Here is a 23,139-nt window from a genome sequence, read left to right as displayed (position 1 = left end):
GGGCTCGGACTGGACGTGGGGACTGAGCATTGCCCCGCAGGCCTGCAGGTTTGCCCTGCGCATGTGTGGCCCCAACCTGGAGTGCGAGGAGCTGGCAGCTGTCTTCCAGAAGCACCTGCAGGATGGCCGCGGCCTGCACTTTGGGGAGTTCCTCAACACCACGTGCAAGCACCTGGTGAGGGGTGTGGGTGTGGGTGTGGGTGGAGTGCTGAGTGTGGCCCTTGAGGGTGCTCCTGACTGGGGGCCTTTGCAGATGTGCCACTTCCCGGACCTGCTGGGTCGCCTGGTGAGCACCAGCCTGTTCTACTTCAAGAGCAGCTGGGAGGACGTCCGTGCCGCCGCCCCCATGCTCACAGGTGAGTGCCTTCCTCTGCCCCCTCGCCAGGGCCTGACGCTCACCCTGACCCCAGCCCCTGCCCACAGGCTTCCTAGTGCTACACGTGGAGCCACAGCATCGGTCACAGGTGGACCTGGAGCAACTCACTGCCGGTGAGCAGCGCCCCCCACCTCCCCATGGGGTCAGGGGCCCAGAGGCCCCCTGCCACCCCCACCTGTCCAGCTGCTCAGTGCTCCCACTGACCCTGTGGGCACCAGGGGGGACTAAGTGATTTTCCTGGATTTCAAGGATTTTTTCCCTGTCACTGGTGACCTCATCGTCTCTAGTAATTCACGGAAACTTCTTAACTGTTCCAAAAGAGCTTAAAAAACACTAAAAAAGGAAAAACTATCTTTCCGTTGGCTCCTGAGCCCTCCCAGCAGAGGCCTGTCTTAGGAGGGCGGTGGGCGGGCGGCCCCACGCGCAGGGCGGAGAATGCTCCATGGGGTCCTGCGCCAGGAAGGGGGTGGGACAAATCCTAGCACTACAGCTGGGAGTGGGGACCCTGGGTCAGTTCTCAAGAGGCCATGGAGGTGCCCCACAGCAGTTCCCTGTCCCCCAGCCCTGCAGCTCCTACTCAAGGACCCAGCCCCCACGGTGCGTGTGAAAGCTGCTGAGACTCTGGGCCGCCTGGTGAAGTTTGCCTGAGGTTCCTGCATGGTGCCCCCAAAAGCAGCACCAGGTCAGGTCCAGACTGGACCTCTGAAGGGGGCAGTGGAATGCCTGCCCCAGGCCACACTGGGGACTGAGCAGAGCAGGGCAGCCTGTGCCTTCCAGCTGCTTCCAATAAAGCCATTCACTCCTCAGCAGGTGAAAAGGGGGTTGACTTTCCTTGTGGGACAGGTCAGCTGGTCCCCCCACCCCCCACTGGGAAGATGGAGTGAGTGAGGTGTGGTGTGGGTAGCTAATCAGGAACTCAAATTCAAGGTCACACCACCAACCAGAGGAAAGAAACACCTCTATTCTGAGTCCCAAGCACGTGCGCGGACCAGAGCAGCAGGGCACGCTAGGTGAAGAGACGGATGGTACCATCAGCCCCTGAGGAGAAGACCCACGGCTGGGTCGGGTGGAAAGCCACGTCCAGCACACCCAGGTCCCGGGTCAGCGTGTGCCCCCTTAGCACCTTCACAGGCACGAGCAGCGGGTTCTGCAGCAGGTCACTATGGGAGAGGGGAGGGGCTCAGACAGGTGGACAGTCCGCTCGGGGTGGGGGGACAGGCAGGGGTCAGCACTCACTTGTACACCATCCCGTGGCAGACAATGACACTGCCGTCGTCAGAGCCAGATGCGAAGAGCGGGTACCGGGGGTGGAAGGCCACTGCCCGCAGGGCCTTCTTATGGTGTCTGGGAAGGAGGCTCAATTGAGGGCAGGTGGAGGGGAGGGGCCCGCAGATGCAAGCCCTGGTGCGCACACGCGCGCACACGCACCCATAGGGATCTCACCTCAGCACTCGGTAGGGCTTGGTGGAAAGGTCTAGGTCAAACCACACCAGCTTACTGTCATAGCTGCCGCAGATGAGATTGTCACCTGGGGGCAGACGTGGTGCTCAGTGGCTCCACCCAAGGGGTGAACTCCCTTCCCCCACCCACAAGGTACACCTGGTCCCCCACCCTCACCTGCAGGGTGCACGGCCAAGCTGGACACCCACTTGCAGTTGGGCATCAGTTTCTTGGTGAGCTCCTGGCGCAGCAGGTGGTAGAGGCGGACACTGCGCTGGGAGGCCACGAGCAGGAAGGGCCGGACGGGGTGGAAGGCCACACACTGCACCTGTCCGTGGCTGCGGCGGAAGGGGCTCTGGCTGCGGCGACGGCTCAACTGATGGATCAGCACCTGGGTGTGGCCCTGGGTGGCCAGCACCACGGCCATGTAGTCCCCACGCCCGTGCCAGGTCACCTGGGCCACTGGCTGCAGGAAGCAAGGTTGGCTGAGCAGAGCCCTTCTCTGCCCCTCCTACGCCCCCAGCCCCCACTCCCCACACCTTGCCGTGGCAGATACGCAATCTCAAGCCCTGCTGGCGCTCCTCCTCTGAGGCTTCCAGCCAGCGGGCAGGCTGCAGGGCAGGCTCCTCCGGTGGGATGAAGGTGCCCAGCATCTGGTCTGTGCTGCCCACTACCAGCCGATCCCCCAGAGCCGGATTCAGCAGCAGCACTGTGTCCTCCCTGCAGGCCAGAGCCAAGCGCAGACCCTCAGACACAGCAGCCCCTGCTGCCCCAGCCACCCCCTCCCAGCCTCGCACTTACACAGCCACCGCCACCAGGCAGATGGTGGGGTGGGGGTTCCATGAAACACTCTTCACCACGCCCCCCACGGACACAGTCCTCATGCACCGGGCAGTGGCCACTTCCCAGAGCCGCACCGAACCATCATCTGAGCCTGCACACAGCAGAGAGGCCCTCAGTATCCACCCTCCCACCCAGGCCCCCATGTTGGGGCTCCCCCACTTTAAGGCCCACCTGAAGCCAGCCACTGGCCCCCTGGGGAGACGCTCAGGCAGCGGACGAGGTCGCTGTGACCTCTGTAGACCTGCGGAGAAGGGGCAGTGAGGAGACAGACACACAGGAGTGTGCTTCCTGCCCACCCCACCTGCTCACCAGGGCCTGGCACGTGGGGAAAGGCTGCAGATCCCGTGGGCGAGGCAATTTGGGGATGAGGTCTTCAGGGTCCACATTCACCTAGGGCAAGAGAGCACGTGGTCACCTTGTACCCCTCCCCCCAAACCCCTGCCCAGGTATACCGCCCCTGCGTACCCTCATCTTGCGCTGCCGTGGGCACAGGTAAAGATCAAGGCAGCGCTCAAAGCGCTCATGGATGAAGCGGCCATAGGCAGGCACGGCCCGTAGGCTCGGGAACTTGCGTGGCAGGAAGTTGAGCTTCCGCTCACTGGGCTCCTGCTGCTCCCAAGCCAGCCGCTGTGGAAATGCGGGTGGGGTGAGCCGAGCCCGGGGTCCAGGGCCCAAACCCCACCAGGGTGAAGCTCACCTCCTCTTCGCTTGGCAGGTACTCGGGGGGCGGGTTGTAGGACTCGGCGTGGCCAGGCAGGGCCAGCTTAGGTGCAGGCACGTGCATCTTGTGACGTCCCAGCACAGCACTGGGGTCTTCCTGGGCCCACAGGTCATAGAAGTTGGGGGTGGGGTCCTGGGGTCGGCGAGGCTGAATCCAGCCCATTTTGATAGCGTGCACCATGCGAGAGACCTACAGACAGACTAGGTTAGCGCAGGTGGTATGGGGGCTGCACCCTGGAGGAGGGGGCATCTACCTTCTCCTTTTCAACCAGGGACGGGATGAAGCTGCGCTTGTCGGCAGGGCGGTTGGTCACAGGGTGGATCATGAGGTCCCCACTGAAGAAGTCCACAGCCGGCTGGGGATATAAGCACAGGCTGTGGGCCAGGTCCCTGCAGGTGCCCTAGACCCCAGAACCAGCTACTGCCACCTACCTCATATGGGTCAAAGCTGATGTCCCCAAACTGGCCCCTCTGCAGCCGCTGCACCAGGGCCACCTGCTCATCTGTCAGCCTCACATCGTACCCTGTCATCCGGTCCTGCACTGTGCGCCTGGTGGAGGGAGGTGCCCATCAGAGATGAGCTCTCAGTCCCCATCCTGCCCCATAGGCCCTGCCCCTCACCCCCCAGACCCTGGCTCACCAGTAATCAGGGTCTTCCATTTTGTCCAAGAACTGGTCCAGCTCATCACGAGTTCGTACGGGTTTATATATGCGCCTGCCGTCCAGGTCGTAGCCCACATGTGGGAAGTCGTCATACCACTGCAGGGGCACGTTGCCCACCGTGTTCCGCACATCCTATGGCAGCAGACGGTGTGTCAGCACTGCGGACCCACCTGCCCACCCCTTTTCAAGCCCCTCAGAGACACAGACGAGGGGGAAGGGTGAGAACTGGGGATGGGCCTCGAGGCAGGACCAGGCACCCTGAGACACGTGCCTGCCCTGGGGTGTGACGTGGCAAGGCGGTCAGGCTGCCCCCCTTCAGCCTGCAGAGGCTCCAGAGCTGCACCTCACATTTTCCACTGAAGTGGTGCCGACCCTGAGCACCCCCCCACCCCTGGATTCCCTGGCCAAGGTTCTGGAGCCACAGACAAGGGTGAGCTCATCGCGTGGGCTCCCTCCCCTGGCAGGGCCTTAAGTAAAAATGGGCAGCCACAGACAAGGAAGACCCCGCCAACCCCCTCCAAGCAGAGGCAGAAACCATTGCATACTGCCCTATAGGCATCCAAAGAGCCCCCCAGCCACCCCCATCCTGTCCCCCCACCCCCAATGGGCAGAGCAGCCACATTCCTGGACACACATTCCTGGTCGAGGCCCCTGCCAGCCACCACCCTCCCTCCGCCCAGCACGGAGACTGCTGCCCAGGCAGCCGCTTCCTGCAACAGTAGCCACAGGGGGAGGGGCCCAGATGAGACTGAGCCCAGCTGGGAGCCCAAGGCCCCCCTTGCAGTAGGACAGAATCCCCTGGGCTCTACCCCTCTGCACCTGCCGGCCCCAAGACCTGCCGACTTTAGTCCTCCTTGTAAGCGAGCTTGTGTGCCCCTGCTCAGTGCTAAGAATGCCCTTCCTCCTCCTCTGCACAGGGTGGGGGGCCTCCAGCACCCCCAAGTCTACATGGCCATTTCTGAACTGGGAGGGGGGCACCCAGTGGCAGGGGGATGTGGAAGGGCATGGAGAAGTTGCTCCAGAGCAGGAGAGCAGGCATGAGCCAGGAAAGGGTGGAGGGTTCCAGGCAGAGGGCACAGCTTGTGCCAGACTTGGAGGGTGTGCTGATGCCAGGTGGGGGCAGGTGCAGGACAGGCTGTGGGCCACCAGGGGACCCCATGTGTAAATGTTGAGGGGGGCTGCACTATAGCTCCTGGATGCTCCTCTGTGTCCCCCCACCCCCACCTGGCACAGAAGGCCCAAGTGTACATGGGAGTGAGAGACAGACAGGGTGTGGCTAGGCACCCGGGCCAGGGCAGCTGGATTAACTTGGTCATGCCAGAGGAGAAGGCTGGGGTCATGGGTCCCATTTGACCCTCCTGCCCCTGCTGATGGGGAGAGCAGGGGACTGCATAGCACAGCCTCAGAACTACCCAGAAGGGGGCTCCCACTTGCCCCGCATCTCCCAGGGACAGCAAGATGCTCCAGGCCACAAGGGGCCCCTTCAGCGTGGCGCGAGAAAGCAAAGGGACGGCAGGGCCCCAGCTCAGGCGGCCTCCAGGGGCTGGGAGGCGGGGAGGAGGGCGGGGCTGCGAGGGGGAGGGGCCGCCGCCACTATAAAGGCCAGGCCCGCGGCCCCGCTCCAGCCCGGGACGCACACGTGCGCGCGGCGCCGCAGCCGCCACCGTGGGTGCCCCAGACCCGCGCCTCCCCGGCCCGGGCGCCCGCCCACGAGGCCCGGCGGCATGCGCTGCGCGCGGAGGAGCTGACGGCGAGCCCGCCGGCCCTGTCCTTCACCATGCTCCGCTCGGCACCGCCGGGCCGCTACCTGTACCCCGAGGTGAGCCCGCTGTCGGAGGACGAGGACCGAGGCAGCGAGAGCTCAGGCTCCGACGAGAAGCCCTGCCGCGTGCACGCGGCGCGCTGTGGCCTCCAGGGCGCCCGGAGACGGGCCGGGGGCCGGAGGGCGGGGGGCGGCCCGGGACCCGGGGGACGGCCGGGCCGGGAGCCCCGGCAGAGGCACACAGCAAACGCGCGGGAGCGGGACCGCACCAACAGCGTGAACACGGCCTTCACGGCGCTACGTACGCTCATCCCCACTGAGCCGGCTGACCGCAAGCTCTCCAAGATAGAGACGCTGCGCCTGGCCTCCAGCTACATCTCGCACCTGGGCAACGTGCTGCTGGTGGGCGAGGCCTGTGGCGACGGGCAGCCTTGCCACTCGGGGCCAGCCTTCTTCCATGCAGCGCGGGCTGGCAGCCCCCCGCCACCCCTGCCGCCCCCTGCTCGTGATGCAGAGAATGCCCAGCCCAAGCAGATCTGTACCTTCTGCCTCAGCAACCAGAGAAAGTTGGTGAGTGTGGACTCGGGGCATCCACAGACAGGGACCTGAGAAGGATGTGTCACCCCTACCTCCAAATCACCCCTACAGCTCACACCTGCTGGGCAGAGAGACAGGGCCAAGGAACAGCCCCTTAGCAGCACCTGTAACCCAAGGGCAAGGGTCTCAGGGAGGAAGGAGGGCAAGGCTGGAACTGACAGGGCTGGGCCTTCTCCTATGAGTCCTCAGAACACAGGTTCTATGGGGACCAGAGAGGCCCACCCAAGACCAGGCAGGGGTCTGAGAACCAAGCAGGGCAGACACCAACCTGGAATAAGCTGGGGGGGGGGGGGCAGCGGAGGGTTGATTCAAGCAACTCTGGCACCCCCTGCCTCCATAGGATGGGGACCCAGGGAGAGGAAGGCAGTAAGGAGACCCCTCCAGGCCAATTTACAAGACTACAGCCTCTGCCTCTGGCCTGAGGTTTATTGGGCACCTGCTGTCCCTCCCCTGGCTCCAGCCCAGCCCTGGGGCTGCCCACTCAGATGTGCTGTGGGTCTGAAGGCAGGAGGCTGGCAGGAGACTTGGGGGCTGGGGGCGAGGGCCACGCAGCGGGGACGCTGGCCGCTGTGATTTACAGCCCCTGCTGTGCTTGGTGGCGCCGGAAGAGCAGGGTGAGCAGGGAGAAAATACGGCTCGGCTTTTCCCAATCCCCATTTCCTCTCCAGACAGCACGCGCGAGCTCCTGGGGCCTGAACATCTGGGAAATTTAATTTTACAATTCCGGCTGCGCAGCAGTGTGTACTCTCCTCCCCAAGTGCACGGGGAAGCGGGGTGAGCGCGAAAGGGGGTGCTTCCCTTGCCCGCCACCTGAGACGGCGTGGGGGAGCCCAGAGGCGCGGGCTGGCACTGGGTCTCTGCTCAGGCCCTGACACTGCCCTCCCCTCTGCAGAGCAAGGACCGTGACAGAAAGACGGCGATTCGGAGTTAGAGGCTGATGCCACTGGGCGATCCGCGGAGAGCCCCCATGGACCTGACTCGGGCACAGGCCTCCCACCTACCAGGCCTGCTCCGCCGCCGGCTACGAGTGGGGCGGATGGACAGGCAGGCAGCCACAGGACTCTAAGCTGGCCACAGCACTTGCCCAGGCCCACTGGAACTTTCCACGCTGGCTTCCTACCTGGGTTTTCTTCTGGTCACTACATGCTGGCATCTTGTGTCTTTGATATGATAATATAAAGTCTGGAAACTTTGTATAATTAAAAACAAAACAGTATCTTCCAAAAGTGGAAGCACACTGTCCTCTCAAACGGTTCAGAATCCATCCTGAGCCCATCTCCCACCCCATGGGCTGTCTCTTTTCAAGTCCTGTCCTCCCTGGGCTGGAGGCACCCCAGTTCTCAGGGAAGGCCCCCACCTTCCAGGCCTCAGGGCCGTCCCTCCCAGGCCCAAGGCAGAGTGAGGCACCTCCTGCCAGGGAACTGTGACCTGGGGGACAAAGGAGACCAGCAAAGGGAGAGGAGGGCAGGACTGATGGGACACAGCCAGACATGAGGTCCCCACTCTCAGGACCTGCATGGCACCCAGGGCTTCATGCCGGACCTCAGGGCCGTGGCACTTCAGCGTGTGACCATGGAGCCCCAAGCAACGGACGACTGGGGAAGCCGAGGGAAGGGCACTGCCGAGCAGAATGGGTTCCCAGGTCTGGTGGGACTGAGGCATGGACCCGGGGACAGCTGCCTGCATGCATCCCAGGGGCATACCCGACCCCACCTAGCCGAGCACTGGCCCCTTGCAGCACTGCCCACACTGGGAGGACCCCTAGCCACCTACCACCGTGTCTACCCAACTCCCCCAAAAAGTCCCATCTGCCAGTGAGGAGGGCGTTCAGGCCCCTCCCTGCGCTGTGCACAGCTGGCTCACCATTAAAACCCTGCAGGTGACAATTATAGTTCAGCGGCTGGGAGCTCCACGGGCACAGCAGAAAAGAAAGGCGGGGTGGCCCTGTGTGGGCCACCTCCCCCACCAACACAGGCAGGCCAGCAGCCCGACTTCTGGCCCGAGGAGGGAACGGTGGAGAGCACCGGGTGCCAGCCTCCAGTCCTCTCCGCCCTCAGTGCAGGCTCAGGGGCCCCAGTGAAATGCCCTCCTGGGCCCCAGGGGAGCGGCCAGGTGCAGAGGCCCACATGGGCACCCCAGCAGGGCAGGGGCAGAGCTGCCCCCTTTGTGTGGACGGGCTCCATGGAACGATGAAACAGAAAGTGGTGGTGTAATTTTGGAGGAAATTCTCAAAGCCAGAGCCATTAAGGACTAGAGAGGGGCTGTGTCCAATCTGACAGAAAGAGAACAGAATAAAAGTCACAGCGGCAGGCCCCACTCAGAGAAACCCAACCCCAAATGGCCGCCCCTTACTCCTGAAGGGGTTCTTGGCCGGCTCAGGGAGCAGGGTGAGCTCTGTCACCACGGAAGCCCCCACCCCCACCCACCTGTCTGAGGAGCCAGGACCCAGGCGGGGGACTTCAGTGTCCACCTGGGGCCTGAGAAAGGTACCCCTTCCCCTCCTGGGACCCAGGACACTTCAAGAACATGCCTTGGGGGAGGTTTTGGCAGGCAGGTGTCTTGGGGTCCCTGAGGCATCTCCCTGCTGCACTGGGTACCATTATGCAGACTGTGAGGAAGCTCCACAGCCCACTGGCCTCCCGTTTCCACACCTGGGCCCAGGCTGGGGATGCAAACCTCCTTCACGAAACCCCCCCAAGATGATGGGCAGCCAGTGGGCACCCACATCACAATCAGGAAGGGGGAAGCAGGCACAGAGTGAGGTCCGAGAGAAGAAAGTGCAGACGGGGGGACGCTTCCTGGAGCAGGAGGACAGAGGGGTGCTAGAAGGGAGCAGGCAGCAGGGACCCTCGCCTGGGGCCGGGTGCAGGAGGAAGATGTGTGTGGAAGTGGGGAGTAAGTGGGGAGAAAGGTCTCTGGGATGGTCCCCAGGGCCCAGCTGGTCGGGCAGTACATGCGGGCCAAGCCCTCTGCTGCGGTGTCTGTGACTCCAACAGAGGCTGCAGCTTGGCTGGCCTCAGGCCTGGGCAGTGGGCCCGCCCGGCTGCTCCCTGAGCTGCACCAGTAGCAGCAGCAGCAAAGGCCTGGATCGCCAGCCAGCAGGGGAGGGGGGAGGGGGTGGGGAGGAGCACTCCGTCACCCTCCACTGCTCCAGAAATTCAAACCAGACTGGGGGTGGCTGGGGCGGCCCCACGCAAGTCCACTCAAGTCCACTCGGCTGCTCACAGCCATTGGGCCTGGGCCTGGGCCTGGGGTGGCAGGTGCTCCCCGCCCACCACAGCCCAGCTTCCTTCCCTCCAGCACACCCTGCCCAGGGACAAAGACCCAGGGCTTTCTGTGTGTGCCCCACAGGCATCTGGAAAGGAGGGGGCCAGCCCACACTGGGGCCAGCAGCCGCCTCTGCCTCTTTGGGCCAAGCTCGGCTGGAAACACTCCGATCGGCCTCGGCTGTCAGCTCCCTGTCCCCGGCCTGGGGAACGAGCTGCTGGCGGCACCACATGATTCATCACCAGGCCGCCTGCGCCCGCAGGCCAGCCGGCCCCCACCCTGCTCAGCACCTGCGGCTGCCAGGAAGCACATGTGACCCCGTGGGGTGAGCGCCGCCAACCCCTCCAGGTCAGGCACTGTGCTGGGAGCCCAGGCTGAGGGCAGGGACAGCCCAGCCCAGCTCTCCTGGGGCTGCTCTGCCCCAGGACCGGTCCGTTGGACACACCGGGAGGGTACCCACCCCAACTGCACCGGACACTGCAGCCACTGGCTGACGTGCGGCTGCGACGGTTCCGCTCGATGAGCCTGCCCCTCCCCCTCCCCAAAGTGGCTGCAGCTGTCAGGACCGCAGATTGGAACTGCAGGTACGGCCTGGCCCGCTGCCACCTCCCTCCCGGTCTGTCTGCGAGGGAGGAAGCCGGCCCACCTCTGGAATCCTTCACTCGCTCCTCATTCCCTCTCCACCTGTCCCCCGGGAGCACGGGGTCAGCCGCCCTCGCTCCGGCTCGCTCTTTTCCCTTGCCCCTCTCCGATTACAATGCCGGCAGTGTTCGCTCAGCTCCCCTGCACGAAGCTCCCGCCTGTCTTGGAGCGCCTCTGCCTTCCTGCGCCTCTATCCCTCCCGGCTCCTCCTCCGAGGTGTCTAATCTCTGTCAGTGCCCAGCTCACCTGCTGCAGCTGAACCTACAAAGGTTCCAGCAGATGAGTCCTGGTATTTAGACCAAAGGGGAGAAAGCCAAGCCCTGCCCCAAAGGCCAAAGCCAGTGGAGGGACCCTGGCATTGGGTGGGTCAGAAGCAGACAAAGTCCAATGGCTAGAACCCACTGGCCTGGGGGCGCCAGGCAGGGAGCTCAGAGCACCCTTCCCAACTTCCTCCGGTGGATGCCCCATGATGTTTGGACTCTGGTAGCAGAGCAGCTCTGCAAGACCAGCCAGATGCCCCAAACTCCATCTGTCTGTCTCTCCCAGGTCATGCTGGCTGGGCCTGCCCTGAGCTGTCAGACACTTGTGGGCACAGAGCCCCTCCAAGCTCCCTGCACGGCCCCTACCAGCACCTGCATGGCTGTTGGGGAAGCAAGTCTGCCCACCATAGGGCAGGGAGAAGGCAAAGAGGCCACCCCTCCCAGGTCCTCAGATAACCAAGCCCCAACCGCTTGCCCCCTCTTCTGGGGCTGAGCAGGGTCCAGGGGGTGTTCCCAGGTGGGTCGGGCTCAGGCTCCCTGCTGAGTGCCAAGGGCCTGTTCTGAGCCACACTTTCAGAGACCGCTGCTGCCTCAAGCTGGGCTGGTCCTGGGAGCTACACACCATCTCCCAGCCCCCACCTCTTTCTGGAGGACTCTCCCTCAGCCCCAAGCACAGCCCTCAGCCACCCCTGTGCTGCAGCCAGCACCCCTGCCCAGCTTTCCCCACTGAGCCTGCCTCCCAGCACACACCTCCAGCCCCAGAGCAAACCCTCCTCTTGAAGGAGGCCCCTGCCCAGCACCCTCTCACCCGCCTAGGCTCCTGCTGCCACGGAAAGTGGCTCCCAGTGGGCACACAGTAGGCTGGGGCTCTGAAGCCCTTCACCTGCTGCTGCACCACCCCAGGGCCCAACCCTGCTGGATTCCAGGATGCTCACTGCACACCTCCTAAGGGGCAAGGACATTCACCCCCCACCTCCCCATCCCTTCTCACTGACCCCCATCCTTCAACTCGGGTGGCTCCTGGGAGGCACTGGGCCCCACAGGGCAGAGCCCCACCCAAGCACCTGGCCTGGCTCAAAGCTGGAGCCGGGCAAAGGCCTCAGGGGCTGCGGTCACAGCCATCACGCCCACCTAGCCCTCCAGCCACCTGCAAGGCTGTGGGTCAGCAGTGCAGGACAGTGCCCCTCCCAGGAGAGGCAGGGACCAGGCCCAGGTCCTGGCCAGTGGCCCCATCGGAGGCTGGCTGTAGGGTGGAAGGCCGCCAGGGAGGCCGGGGCGTGGGGCGGTCTGCGAGGCTGAGACACTAGCAGGCTCAGCGCCGGGCGTCCCACAAACAGCTCAGAAACCTGAGCCGACCGCTCCGGCTGCCAGCAACGACGCAAGCGCTCTGAGCGCTCGGCCAGGCGGGGTGGGCGCCGGGAGGAGCGGGAGGCCGCCAGCACTGGAGGCAGCTGCCGGTTCAGTAGCTCGGAGAAGCCATTAACGGCGTTTGGCGAGAGAGCAGAGGGGATCGCGGGTTCTGGATGCAGACAGGCTCGGCTGTCCCTGCGGGATCCGAGTTACCTCGAAGCCGAGGGGGGCCAAGGAGCCCGCCGGCGCTGCAGCCCTGCCCCCATCCAGACCCGGGTGGTGACCAGAGGGTGTGGGCCCAGGGTCCTCCCAGCCTTTCCGGCTAGAGGTCACGACAGCCTTGAACCCCTCACCCTGACCACGCTCCTAGGCACGCAGCCACAGACTCCTCCTCCACCCACCGAGGTCCTCAGTTTCTCCAGCCACTTGAGACAAAGAGGAGGGGCAGCTGCTGCAAGGCCGCCAGCCCCCTCCCGGGCCCCTCCCCCACCCCCTGGGTCTTGGCGGCTGGATGAGATCACGTCTGTGAGGTGCGGGTACCCTGGAGAGGGGCGAGGTGGACATGTGGGGGCGGGGCAGATGAAGCTCACGGGCTCCTCAAGCCCCCCCCACAAGGCCGGGACCCTGCCTGGACCCCAGCACATCCAGGGGGCTTTGCCCAGTGCAGCTGGGGATATGAACTTAGGAAAAAGGACAGGATGAGCGTACTAAGACTAAGGGTCTCCCATGAAGGCAGACAGCAGCAGGAGGGTAGTGTCTTATGGGGGGAGGGGGTTCCCAACGCTAGGCCCAGCAGAGGCCATCGCCAGGGGGCCCAGAGCCCCCACCTCAGAGCTAGACCCAGGGGGTAGGTAGACCAAGCCCAAAGGATGGGGTAGGCGGGCCGACATCGAGGTCCTCTCTCCTGGGAGCACACACCCGGCAGGACCCCCACTGCTGAGAGGGGTCTCGGCACCACCAGGGCTGTCTTAGCTACAGCGCTGCTCACAGATCTTGGTCTCACAGGCACCAACCAGCCAGCACAGCCACACGGGGTGCCAGGCTCCGCACCCCAACTCTCTGGGGCACCTCGGCGGCACACCGCACCGCATATGCCCCAGCCTCTCTGGCCTCTTCCCCAAAGCCCACCCCACTTTGTTCCGATGCTGGAGACACAGCCACAACCTCAGGGTGGGAGACATGGGCCCCTCAAGCATCCAAGGGGCAGACATTTCTGAAAGGGGGGACATCTTTCCTAGGCTCCTGAAAGCTGGGCTCTGCTGCCCCGCCAACCACCGCCACCCCCTCCAGCTACGCCGGCCCGTGCTGGCAGCAGAGGGGCAGGCAGCACGGGGCTCCCTCCTGTCACTCAACCGACATATGGGATACTCATCTCAGAGGAAGCGCCCGCAGCCCCCGCAGTGGCTCCGGGACAGGAGCACCCCCCTCCCCCAGGTGAAAGGCCCCTCCCCCGGCCTGCACTCCATTTACAATCATCATCGATTTCTCAAAATACCAAATATAAAAAAGTAGCCGACAGGATGTGGCTGCCGACAGCCAGAGCCCCAGGGAGGGGAGACAGGCAGGGAGCTGCGCTGAACGGCCCCCCTTCACCGAGTGCGCCCGCTGCTCCGGCCAGGAAACCAATTTATTTTGTTTTGTCTCTGTTCTCTGAACGCACAGAGACCGGATCGGGCGGACAGCCAAGGCTCCTGCAGCCGCTGCCAGCAGAGCCTAGGATGGGGGTGGAAGCAAGCGGGGGGGCCGCCCTCCCCAGGTCCAGCCGCCCCTGACAGGAAGCAGGAAGCGCTCCTGAGGCCAAGGACCTGGTCCCCCAGCCTCCTGGCCACACCTGACCCAGAGACACCAGAGGGGACAGGTGGACGAGCACCAGGCCGCCTCAGGGCTCGGAGTTCCTTAGCCCCAGCCCTCCCGAGTCACGGCAGGCAGCTGACCCGAAGCCTCCGCCCACCCACCCACCAGGCCTCTGGACACCAGACTGAGAACCCCTGGCCCAACATCACACTGTTCCCGAATTTCCCTTCAAACCATGAACTTGAGGAGAGCAACCAGATTCAGGGGCCTCGATCGTCTGCACCTCGAGGACACAGGGCAGGGCAGGGGCAGAGTACCCGGGACATCAGCATTCTGCAGGAAGTTACAGTGCTGCTGCCCTTGACACCCAGTGGGGTGGCACCCAAGCTTGTCGCCCAGGGGACCGACACAGGCTGGCTGGTGATGGGAAAGCCCACCCAGAGTGTGAGCACAGCCCCACAGAGTACGTGGGGTCCCAGCGTGCCAGCCCCCACAGGGTCAAGATGTGGCCCTGGGCCACTGCGCTCCCCCCCCCCGCCCCCAGCGATGACACACACACTCCTGCAGTCATGAGTCCCAGACCCCAAAATCGCTCTTCCAGACTGGGAGTGGGGCCGAGGGCCAGAACGCCCACTCAGGCCGCACTGAGGCTGACTCCCCTCTGCCCAGCCAGCGCCCGCCCTACCTCCTCATCGGAACTGTCCTCTGCGTACTCATGGTTGCCCTGCGTGCTCGTCGCCTCTGTCCTCAGGGAAGTGGAAGGGGTCCTGCCGGCCTGTGGAAACAGGAGAAAGTGCTTAAGTCAAGACAACAATGCCCTTTGAACTTGGGCAGATCCCAGGCCCCTCCTGGGTGGTGGGGGTGTGACAAGGACAAACTGTCCCTCCTGTTGACTCTGAGGCCAAGGTTCCCGTCACCCCCAATCTCTGAGAAGCTCCAGATTGACCCCAGGCCTCAGGACAAGACCAGGGACACCCAGGTCTAAGTGGGTGTCTTGGGAGAGGACAAGCCCACCCCAGATGCCAAACCTATCACAGTGTTCAAGCTCTGGGAGAGGACCAGGGAGGGGCCAAGATCTGGTGCAAGACCAGAAAAGAGGCAGTCAGCAAACCACCAGCCCTCCTGTGCCCCTTAATGAAAAAACTGGCTGCAGGGATCCCGGCCCAACAACCCACAACCAGCCCCGAGGGGCCCAGTGCCAGCCTGGGGCCGGGAAACAAGGCCAAGGTTAGGGAGTCCCAGCTGGGGAAGGTGTGCGGAATGCCGTCAGCCCCGTCACAGGGGCCACAGCGGGCCCAATCCAAGGGCAAGACCCTCACCCTGAGGCCTGAGAGTCACATCCAGCTCAGCGAGCCAAGAGGTCCCAGACCCTGAGAATGCTGGGGACTCAGCCCCAGGCACCCGCCCCACCCACCACATCCCCGGCCCCAGGCTGACCCCATTCACCAGGTCAGTGAGTGGGTGTTGCTGCGCTTTCACACCTCAACCTGGAAAACAGATTCCAGTCACAGGGTGGGGGGATCGGGTGCACCGGAACCAGGGTGATGGGGAAAACAGCCCACTGCTCACCCCTGGGGGCAGTAAAGTGCTCAGGAGCAGGAACCCCTGAGCACAGCACCGCCAACCAGCCCAGAGCCCACTCCCCTGCCCCCGCCCCCACCCAGGCAGGAGCCAAAGGCCTGCAAGGCAGCTCTTCCTCTCGCCTGTTTTTCCCCTCAGCGTAAGGAGGTGGAAGGCTAAGTTTTTTTCCAGGCCAGGAACAACGCAGGATTTAGTTTCCATGTCTCCCCCTGCCCCTGTTCCCTATACTGCGGGAGCTCAAAATGGGTCAGCAAGGCCTGGAGGGTGGGGGTGCAGAGGGCGAGCCCCGAACTCCTGCCTCTGCCTAGGGCCCAAAGCTCTCTGACATCCTTGCCCATGAAGCCACCAGCAGGCACACCTGCCCCATGTCCTGGGCTGGGCTGTCTGTGAGTCTCCACAAGCACCCAGTGGGCCACTGCTCACAGCTGCCTACACCACCAGCCACCCAGTGCTCCTCCAGGTGTGGCCAGGGGTCTTGGCAGGAGACAGCAGAACATCCCCTGTCCTGCGTGCATCAGTGACTCCCATAAACACTGGATGCGCAGCCCTCCTGGGGCACCGCTTCCTCATCCCCAAGACCTGAAGCTGCAGGGCAGGCGGCAGCCACCAGGGGGCAGTGCGTCAAAAAAAAAAGAACAAGCCCACTAAAACATAAACAAAAAAGGATGCCAAGTGCAGAAAGAAGGTTGCTGCGCCCCACCCAGCCCTGGCCGCCAGCGTCCAAGACCCTGGGTTCTCAGGTGCACACACAAGGAGGTGGGGGTGCAAGATGGGTTCAGGCACTACCTGGCATTGCTCCCTGAACCTGCCCATGTGGGCTGCTCAGGTGCCACAGGCAGGCCCCAAGGGAAGCAGGGCTCTGGACACAACCACCCCAGGCCAAGGACTGAGGAAAGGCTATGGGTGAAGGAGCCCAGAGATGGCAGGGGTCCCCATGTACCACTCCCCGAGGTCCACAGAACTCTGTGCACAGACAGCATGGGCAGGACTCCTTAGATTATCTGGAAAATGCTACGCATTAGGCTGAAACATTACTAGGTCTCTCGATTGTGGCAAGCAAACTGAACTAGTGAAAATGAGAACTTTTTTACAAAAGACTAAGAAAACAAAACAGAAAAAGGCCCCATATAAATAGAAAGGACCAAACCAAACACAGGTAGCAAAAGTGGGTCTAAACAAGCAGAAAAGGGAAGAAACGGCTTCAGCACAAACCCACTTGGCACGAGTAACCGAGCAGGCAACACACCAGAGGGCGTTTCTGCTGAGATGGGAAAGGTCTGCTAACACCTCAGTGCTGCCTGGGGTTCAGGAGTGAGGCCCTGGGCAAAGGGGTGAGCGTGGTGGGGGGGGCTAAAACCAGTAGTCAAGCCACAGCACGAGGGCAGAGACAGGAGGGGGTGTGGGTGGTCAGTGGACAGTCAGGGAGAGAACGGAGGCAGACATGGGAGACACGGGGGTGAGTGTGGCCTCCTTCAGTGACCTGGTTGCAGCCAGCTGCATGGGCTCCGGGCAGCAGGCTAGAAGACATGGACGTGCTGTCAGACGTGTGAGGGGCAGGGCTGGAAAGTGTGGCCAGGAGACCAGGTAATTTGCCTGGTAGACAGGGACTCAGTTCAACAGGGTGACAAAGGGCGCTGTCAGCCCTGAGAGGGCCAGAGACAGGAAGGATGCTCAGAGTAGAAAAGACACAGGATAATGACGTCACCACAGCAGAGGAGCAAGGAGTCCCCATCCAACTACACACAGTAAAGCAAAGGTCTGGGTCTACCGTGAGAGGAAGGGGTTGTGGCCAGCACTGACCCCACCCTGCCAGGCTGTGTCCACCATCACTCACTCCCGTCTTCATTCACACCCATATGCAGCCAAGTACACTGCACTCTTCCCCACTGAGCTCCTCCTGCCAACAGCTAGGTGAGTGAGCTCAGAAGCCTAATGTCAGGATGACATGCGTTTCCCAACCCCACACCTGGGGAGGACATGGGCTGCCAGGTAAAACTCACAGCTGTTCCCACCCAAGAAAAGAGGAAAGGAACTTCTGACTGGTAAGTAACCTGAGTTTTAGGGGGAAAGGGGGCTAAAAGGGAGTTCTAGGAGCTCAGTGTGTGGCTCAGTGGTTGAGCATAGACCCGTGTACCAATCCGATTCCTAGTAGGGCACATGCCCAGTTGTGACAGCTGGGAGCACACAGCAAAATGTCAGCAGAAACCTGCCAGCATGGTGGTCATGGGCAGGCCCTGCCAGGGAGGCAGCAGAAGAGGTGGGGGTGCTGTTTGCTCTCATCACAGAAGTCACCTCCCTCTCCAGTTAGCTCACCTAAGACTACTGATTATTTGCAAGACCATATGGTGGCTGTGTCCACAGCCTGGTGCCACAGAACCTTGGGGGTTTTCCATTAAAAGGCCGGGACACTTAGCAGATGCAGAAGTGGGCATTCCCTGCTGGCACAGGTTCCCAGAGCTCATCTTAAGGGGGAGGGGACACTGTGCTGAGGGCACACCCCTAGTGATGAAAACATCTGGGAAAAACCTCCACGGTGTGACAAGTAGCAATCCACCAGCTGTGGCAGGTAAAGGTGAGCCAGCAGACCTCTAAAGGGCCCTGACTGTCCCCAACAGGGTAGGAGGGTCCGAGCAGGCAAGCAGCTTTCAATTGGCTCCAGGATGAGAGGAACAGACCAATCAGGAACCACAGAAGCAACATGCCAGGCTTCCACAGGGCCACCCGTGGGCGTCTCCTGCAACCACACAGAGGACAGGAAACGTGCAGAAAGTAGAGTAACTGGCCTGTTGGCTCCGTTTCCACCCGCGGGCTCCATGATAAAGATGGGGACTCAAACACTCAAAGAGTGGCATGAATGGGAGACATGCAGAGGGAATAACCAGCTCATCCAGGTAGAGGGTACAGACAACTTGTGAGGAACAAGTGGGGAAAAGGAGAGATGGGAGATTTCCACTGAGGAGCTGAGTGCACCCCCGCCTCTTCAATTCGTTCTCTTGGCCTAAAGAAACTGAAACCCAATCACAAAGACCATGATCTGGAACAGAAAATACTCCAACAGGGGCTGAATATATCTCTCAGCTAAAACACAAAAAGCCAGAGACATGACTTATGGGGCTCCTGTCCAGGATGGCCCACAGGAGACAACGGCCCTCAGAGCCTGGGCATGAGACGGAAGGACATCTCACTAGCAGGTGCCAAGGCGGGTGGGGCCCGGGGCTGCCCTGCACAGCACAGGAGGGGCCGTGGTCCTGGCTTTGTACTGGGGGACAGCTTGGGCTGCTGCAGAGCCACAGGCAGCCTCACCCTGAGGACTCCCGCATCCAGGTGGCACCAGCCAGCTTCCCCAGACTGAGGGCTCAGATGTCACCTTGCCCTCTGTAGAAGGCAGCCAGGTACTCTCTCCTGGGCCAGAGCCTCAATCCCACTAAGAGCTGCCAGTGACATGGGTGTAGAAACCTGAACAAGAAGACAGGTGGACGAGCATGTGCCCAGTAGCTCAGAGGGGACATAGCATGGGCACCCCCAGAGCCAGCACCTCTTCCACTGGACAGCCTCTGGTGCCACCTGCACACATTACCTAGCTTAGAAACTGTAAATAAAAAATTATTTTTATTTAAACATTTTTATTTTTAGAAATTATTATAAATATCTTGTTTATAAAAAAGAAAAACTTAAATACTTAAATGTGTGAATCCTTGCCTTGGCCAATTTGGCTCCATGGTTAGAGCGTTGGCCCAAGGACCCAAAGGTCTCTCTCAGGTTCAATTCCTCGTCAAGGGCACATACCTGGGTTGCAGGTTCGATCCCTGGCCCTGGTTGGGGTTGTGGGGAGACAACCAATTGATATGTCCCTCTCACATCAATGTTTCTCTCTCTCTCTCTCTCTCTCTCCCACTTCTACTCTATCTAAAAGTCAATGGAAAAATATCCTTGGGTAACGATTCACAACAAATAAAGATAAATAAATAAATACATAAATGTGTGAATCCTTAACCATTAAATGGGGGGAAGATGCTTCAACTACTAGCTGTGGCCACCAACTGGAAAAGACAGTGAGTGGGAATTTCCATCTTTACTGAACACTGTTGATGGGAGACTGACTCACTTTTACTTTTTGTCAAGGAGGGTGTATTTCATAATTTTTAAAAACTAGTAAGAGAAGGAAAAACAGTTGCCTATAATCCTATAAACCAGGGTCAACAGTTAAGGCATCATCTCTATGTGCCCAGTGTTGAGAGGTAGGTCTAAGTCTGACTTTAAACCTTTTCTTCTTAAGAAGACACATCTTACCAGCATGGCTTTCTTGTTTCCCTTATGGAAGCAGAATTCTGTACAAGCCAAGGTCTTCACTTCCACAACACAAGGCCAGTGTAAACAGTTATTAACTTGTTTCTAGAACCTCCTAACTAACAAATGTTGTATTTCAGTTGAATTAAGCTTTTTTTCTTTTTTTCCTAAGACAAGAGTGGGGTGCACCCTTCCCCATCATCACAGAACAGGTGTCCCCTGGGGTCAGGTGGGGTGTTCTGCCTCCCCCATGTGTCCCTTGCCTGCGAATCCCCATCTCAGGATTTGCCCCTAAGAAACCCAGCCTATGACTGAGTCTAGCAACATGGGCTGAACCCCTGGAGAACACTCCCACTTCAAACCAGTATTCCTCCTAATCCCAGATGTGTTCTAGGTGCACCAGAGGAGGGACAAAGGCCTGGGGGTTCCTAAGGAAACTTGGAGCAAGCAGTGCAGGGACACCCCCCACTGCCCACCCAGAGAGTCTGAAAGGCTCTTTCTTTTCTGGCCAATTTTATTGATAAAGGGGTCCTCAGTCACCCACCTGCTGCCCAGTGGTCTTCTCTGTCCTGCTGTGGCCCTCATCACTGCCGGCCCCATCCTGTCCCTCAGTGGAGTCCTCACTGCTGTCACTGCCGGAATCTTCCAGGCCTGAGAATACACTCTCTTCACTGTCGGAGAGGCCAGAATCACTGCCATCCCCAAGGCTGGGAGCAGGGGCCCAGAGAAGAGAGGGCTGCAAGAAGAATAGTGTTAATGGCGACAGACCCCACAGCCTGACCACTAGGCCACACACTGACCGCGGCTCTGTGTGGCCAGCCTCCAAGGCCACAGCCCTCAGGTCACAAGCCTCTACCTCCACCACAACCAGTCACCACCCAGGCCTCCCTCCCCAACTACCTCTGCTGAAAGCATGACCACCTGCCCTTGGAAGGAACACCAAAGTCCTAGCATCTCACAAGGGAAGGACTTTGAAAAACAAATGTTCCCGTCTTAGAGCCAGTTCCCATCTGCTCTCCACCCTCCACATCCACCCTGGCATCCGAGGCCCCAGAGTTTTGAGGGCACTAGGGCAGGGGCTGGGGCCAGCAAAGGAGCAGAACTCCTAAGGAGCTCCTTCCACCTGAATAGCCTCCACACCCAACCAGGCTGGGACAGGCATTGGGTACAAAGTTTAGTAAAAGAATGATAAAAATGAAGTTTGATTTAAAAACAGTATTACCCAGTCAACCCCTGACGCAGTAAGACCAGAACTTTTTCTGAGCGGACAACATCTCACCCCTAACTCTATAGGACATGATTGGCATGGTGAGTGGGTCCTGTCATTGCCTTTAAAAATGAAACCAGAGCCCGGCCAGGGTAGCTCAGTGGAACGAGCATCAGGATCGAGCATCGTCCCATGGACTGTCATGTCCCTGTATGATTCCCAGTCACAGCACATGCCCAGTTTGCGGGCTCAATCCCCGGTAGGGGGTGTACAGGAAGCAGCCTATTGATGTTTCTATCTCTCCCTTTCTCTCTAAAAAACAAAAAAACCAGTAAAATCACGTAAAAATTTTTTAATCAAAAAAAAAAAGGTAGAACCCGGCTGGTGTGGCTCAGTGTTTGAGCATCTACCCATGCACCAAGAGGTCACCGGTTCGATTCCTGGTCAGGACACCTGCCCAGGTTGTGGGCCCGATCCCCAGTGGGAGGCATGCAGGAGGCGGCCAATTGATGTTCTCTCTCATTGATGTTTCTCCCTCTCCCTTCTTCTCTAAAATCGATGAAAAAAAAAATTTTTTTTTTTAAAGTGCCCCTGGCCAGTGTGGCTCAGTTGGTTGGGCGTCATCCCATGCACTGAAAGGTGGCAGGTTAAATTCCTGGTCAGGGCACATGCTCAGGTTGTGGGTTTGGTCCCAGGTCTAGGAATGTACAAGAGGCAGCTGATGGATGTCTCTCTCTCTCTCTCTCCCTTCCACTCTCTAAATAAAGTCAATTTTAAAAATTCTTCTTTTAAAAACAAGTGGAACAGCTGGTTTGGCTCAGCGGTTGGAGTGTCGGCCCAAGGACCAGAGAGGCCTGGGTACGGTTCCCGCTAAGGGCACGAACCTCGGTTACAGTTTGTCCCCCGCCCCGGTGGGGGTCCTGTGGGTGGCAACCACTCGATGTGTCTCACATCGATGTTTCTCTCTCTTCCTCCCTCTCTTCCTCCTGCTCTATCTCAGGATAAATGCATAAATGTCCTCGGGTGAGAATAAAAATTAAAAAAGTGGAACAAGAACTTACAGATATTTAAGAAGCATCTGCGTGCAGAATCCTAGATTTTACTGTTTTTCAGTATTTACAAGTCTCTCACCTAACTGGACAGCCTGCAGTTAACAGTTATTCCACAGCACTCAACTTAGTTTTCATAGAAGCAATTCTGATACATACTCATTCAAGCTGTTTATCTGCAATATTTAGTTAGCTGTACAATTACAGCAGTAAGTAAAAATGGCATCAGTGGTCTGGTAGGAGCACAGCCAAGCAGTGCAAGCAGCCAAGCAAGGCGCCCAAGGCTGTCGGCTGGTGGAGGAGCAGCAGGAGGACATGTCACAAAGTGAAGGGCAGCCTGACAATCCAGCTGAGTGGAATCGACTGAGAGGCTCCACTGCCCATGCCTCATATAACCCAGATTTGATGACAGTGCTACAACTGGGCTAGGGTTCAGCTGGACAGTATTAGTGGCCATGAGTCCAGTTAAAATGATGTGTCCGATGCGGCGGGCACTTGATTCTGTTCACGCTTCCTTATTCTCATAGCCTCTTCTATTTTTACAGTGTACCTAACACATAAGTGGCGTATAAATATATACTGTACTGCGGGTATAACCTAAAATTCTCTTAATGGTGAGCGGCATAATTCAAAGGGTTTAAAAGGCTGCAGCACAGGGGACCAGCTCCCGTTCCTATATCTGTGCTGCTCAGACATTCTTCGAACCCACACACCTGTCCCCTCCCACTCCCACTCCCACTCCAGCCGCTCTTTGAGCAAGAGGTGTTCTCTGCCTAGGAAGCCCCCCCGGGCCACCTCCTGCACAGGAAAGGAAACCAACTTCTGCTCACATTCCCAGCCCCCGCCCCCCACTCTCCGCCAGCTCGCCAAGAGCCCGCGGCCCGCACACGGAGCTCGGCTCCACGCCCCCAACCACCACGTGGGACCCGCGCCGCGGCCCCGGCCCCGGCGCCCCCTCCCGCTCCCATGCCGCGCAGCCCACTGTCACCTCCTCCTGTTCCGGCCCCAGCAGCCGCTTCCCGGACCGCGCTCCCGCGGTAGCGCACACCGTGCTCTGCGCGCCATCCATGCTCTCCAGCGGGTCCCGACCCACAGCACCACTTCCGGCAGCGACCCGGTCGCGTGGGCCTGAGGGCGGGGTCCGCGGGGTCAGAGGGTGCAGCCAGCCCGCCCCACGCGGTCTGATTGGTGAAATGCAACAAAATCAGGATGCGCAAGCGCGCGGCGTCCGGGGCGGGGCCTAGAGCTAGAGACCAGGGTGCGGCCGGCGTGCGCGCGCCGCGTGGACGTAGAAAGGCGGC

At 60.5% G+C, this 23,139-nt stretch overlaps 3 protein-coding genes across 8 annotated transcripts in view; 2 read left to right on the top strand and 1 right to left on the bottom strand.

Annotated features, from left to right (window-relative positions):
- MROH1 (maestro heat like repeat family member 1) overlaps positions 1-1,180 on the top strand; it is a 48,044-nt gene extending 46,864 nt beyond the window's left edge. For 3 of the 6 annotated variants that reach the window (XM_036281228.1, XM_036281230.1, XM_036281226.1), the window contains 4 exons: positions 41-175; positions 254-356; positions 424-489; positions 939-1,180. In XM_036281228.1, coding sequence (XP_036137121.1) covers positions 41-175; positions 254-356; positions 424-489; positions 939-1,024 — 390 coding nt within the window. In that variant the 3' untranslated portion in view covers positions 1,025-1,180. The remainder of the gene's footprint in view (positions 1-40; positions 176-253; positions 357-423; positions 490-938) is intronic. The other 3 variants (XM_036281227.1, XM_036281225.1, XM_036281229.1) reach the window with 1 other exon arrangement.
- A 110-nt stretch (positions 1,181-1,290) lies between these two features.
- BOP1 (BOP1 ribosomal biogenesis factor) lies at positions 1,291-22,940 on the bottom strand. Its single transcript, XM_036281314.1, has 16 exons — positions 22,827-22,940; positions 20,127-20,318; positions 14,400-14,489; positions 4,020-4,174; positions 3,812-3,929; positions 3,634-3,735; positions 3,357-3,569; positions 3,125-3,286; positions 2,969-3,049; positions 2,831-2,900; positions 2,618-2,750; positions 2,356-2,536; positions 1,994-2,282; positions 1,820-1,904; positions 1,613-1,720; positions 1,291-1,536 (listed from the first exon to the last, which is right to left on the bottom strand). The coding sequence occupies exons 1-16, from the start codon at positions 22,905-22,907 to the stop codon at positions 1,383-1,385; spliced, it is 2,214 nt and encodes a 737-aa protein (XP_036137207.1). The 5' UTR covers positions 22,908-22,940; the 3' UTR covers positions 1,291-1,382.
- Positions 5,814-7,546, top strand: SCX (scleraxis bHLH transcription factor). Its single transcript, XM_036281315.1, has 2 exons — positions 5,814-6,374; positions 7,294-7,546. The coding sequence occupies exons 1-2, from the start codon at positions 5,820-5,822 to the stop codon at positions 7,330-7,332; spliced, it is 594 nt and encodes a 197-aa protein (XP_036137208.1). The 5' UTR covers positions 5,814-5,819; the 3' UTR covers positions 7,333-7,546.
- Positions 22,941-23,139: the final 199 nt, after the last annotated feature.

The sequence above is a fragment of the Molossus molossus genome, unplaced genomic scaffold (assembly GCF_014108415.1).
Source record: "Molossus molossus isolate mMolMol1 unplaced genomic scaffold, mMolMol1.p scaffold_m16_p_33, whole genome shotgun sequence".
Taxonomy (NCBI): domain Eukaryota; kingdom Metazoa; phylum Chordata; class Mammalia; order Chiroptera; family Molossidae; genus Molossus; species Molossus molossus.
This window is presented reverse-complemented; position numbering and strand designations above follow the sequence as displayed.

Coding starts and splice junctions, on each gene's coding strand:
- SCX (XM_036281315.1), top strand. CDS start 5,820: ATGCTCCGCTCGGCACCGCCGGGCCGCTACCTGTACCCCGAGGTGAGC. Junction 6,375..7,293: donor TCAGCAACCAGAGAAAGTTG/GTGAGTGTGGAC, acceptor TCCCCTCTGCAG/AGCAAGGACCGTGACAGAAA.
- BOP1 (XM_036281314.1), bottom strand. CDS start 22,907: ATGGATGGCGCGCAGAGCACGGTGTGCGCTACCGCGGGAGCGCGGTCC. Junction 3,570..3,633: donor CCCTGGTTGAAAAGGAGAAG/GTAGATGCCCCC, acceptor GTCTGTCTGTAG/GTCTCTCGCATGGTGCACGC. Junction 2,537..2,617: donor TGCCTGGTGGCGGTGGCTGT/GTAAGTGCGAGG, acceptor TCTGGCCTGCAG/GGAGGACACAGTGCTGCTGC.